This window comes from Primulina huaijiensis, unplaced genomic scaffold (genome assembly GCF_012295235.1).
Source record: "Primulina huaijiensis isolate GDHJ02 unplaced genomic scaffold, ASM1229523v2 scaffold206836, whole genome shotgun sequence".
Lineage (NCBI taxonomy): Eukaryota > Viridiplantae > Streptophyta > Magnoliopsida > Lamiales > Gesneriaceae > Primulina > Primulina huaijiensis.
Window position 1 is genome coordinate 1 of NW_027354627.1, and position 2,023 is coordinate 2,023.

The 2,023-nt window shown below is 37.0% G+C and overlaps 1 protein-coding gene across 1 annotated transcript; it reads right to left on the reverse strand.

Moving 5' to 3' along the window:
* Positions 1-5: 5 nt before the first annotated feature.
* LOC140966505 (26S rRNA (cytosine-C(5))-methyltransferase NOP2B-like) lies at positions 6-2,017 on the reverse strand. The gene is made up of 6 exons (XM_073426770.1): positions 1,954-2,017; positions 1,332-1,424; positions 1,182-1,261; positions 1,005-1,104; positions 421-680; positions 6-304 (listed from the first exon to the last, which is right to left on the reverse strand). Exons 2-6 carry the CDS (start codon positions 1,398-1,400, stop codon positions 226-228), a joined length of 588 nt encoding a protein of 195 aa, XP_073282871.1. The 5' UTR covers positions 1,401-1,424; positions 1,954-2,017; the 3' UTR covers positions 6-225.
* Positions 2,018-2,023: the final 6 nt, after the last annotated feature.

Genomic DNA, 2,023 nt, shown 5'->3' on the forward strand with positions numbered 1-2,023 from the left:
AAACAAACAAACAAACAATATGATTCTTTGAATAAAAAAGGTAGATTGATACACTGAAACTTGAAATATCGCATGGTGGTAAAACGAAAAACTCTTCATTTTTTTTCCCAAAAAGAAAATGTAGGGAACAAAAATACATTTTCTCTTATAAATAAAGCATTAAACAGGTGATAAATGGCAAGGAAGGTAAAGAAAGAAAGCAAGAATAATGGTTGAATCCACGCTCTAGTTCCTGTTTGCAGCAGCTCTGGCTCCAACCTTATCTTTCCTCTTGGCTTCCCTGAAAGCTACTCTCTTTTCTTCTCTGCAAATGTTGGCCACAGTAGATTAGGAAAGACAACCACTAAAACACACATGCACATGTCACTTTTTATAATTCTTGAAAAGAAAACATCACTCCTCTCCGCCGTTGCCTGGTACCTGGTTTGTGAAATCTCCTGCCTAGAAGGACGTTTCCTTTTTTCTCTCTTCTCACGGACGGATGTTTTTTCCTCCTTTTGTGATTTTTTAACTGAACCTTTATTCACTTTTTTGTTCACTTTGGAATTGTCCTTTTTCCTCTGCTTCTGTTGGACATCTCCTTCAACACTGTTTGCATCAACCAACTCAGGTTCTTCCTCCACCTCTCCCGATGGTTCAGATGGCTGTTGAGTTGGCTTCGTGTTACTCATTTTCTTCAGCTGCAAGCGAAAATGAGATATACAACTCAAAAGTTAGTTTTGAAGCAATAGTATATTTAATAATAAAAAAAAAGAATAAGCAGATAAAAGTCAAACAAATACGATGGAGGCATTTGGCCGACAAATAAGCAGTGAAGACAAATATGGAGCAAATTTTGAGCTCGTTAATTGGGTTTTTTTTTTAATATTCCGATTTTTTTAATAACTAATATTCCAAGTTACCATAATTACTTAGACCAAAACCATGACATGAATCCTTGATGGCCATAGCATAAGATTCAAAAAATATTGGAGCAAATGGTTGAGTTTGGTTCTGAGGCAAACCTTAGCAACAAAGAACCCATCCATGTTGTGAACATGAGGATAAAATCGCCGTGCTTTCTCCAAAGAGGTGTGAAAACGATGTCCTCGGAATCGAATAAATCTGTAATTGAAAAAATTGGTCAGATCACACATCCATTTCTCCATTAGTTAAGAATAGAAGTAGCAGATAATACATACCCTGGACTTCCAAAATCAAGGCCACAGGGCACAAGTTTGACATCCCTCTTCTTGAGTGCATAATCAATGATAGCTTCATTCTGCAGATTTCAAATTTGAGAAACACGAGGCAGGTGCTATGGGATTTCAAAACTTGTATATGTTACCAACCTCAGCAACCATAATGGAGCATGTTGAGTAAACAACATATCCTCCTGATTTCGAGCCAGCATCCACCATATCTATCGCTGCAAGTATTAATTGCTGCCAAGGAAAATTTAACATGAAGCTGACATTCAGAAAACAGCATTAAAAATTGTTGTAAGAGGTGAAAGAACTACCGGATTGTGGGATCCCAAATACGAGTACAAATCATAATTAAGAGATAACATAACGCAAGGAATCAATGTCAAACAAACAAGAGTCCCAAATTCCGAATGCAATCAACCCACAGTCTATGTAAAAATGAAACCCAGCTTCAATAAAACTTATGATCTTACTCCAAAAGTAACATGAGGGTCTCAAATGCAATGTTATGGAAATGACAATCAATAGGAGAGAAAAAGTGGTGGCGGCAGGGCTTGGACGTGGTGCCATCATTGAGGCAGTAGAAAGGTGACGGGAAAGAGAAATTAAAACCTTTAATTTGCCGTTAAATTTAACAGTTTGGACTAATTTTACTGTCTTTTTAAACGTTTAGGGACTCAAACTGTCATAGTAGAATGTATAAGGACAAAATGTATTCAAGGCATACTTCTCCCAGTGAGAGAATGAGAATGAGAATGAGGTATACCTTTTGCAGATAAGCACAATTCTGTATATCTAACTCGCTTTTTGAGGTCTTCACAGACTCGTCCTTAGAT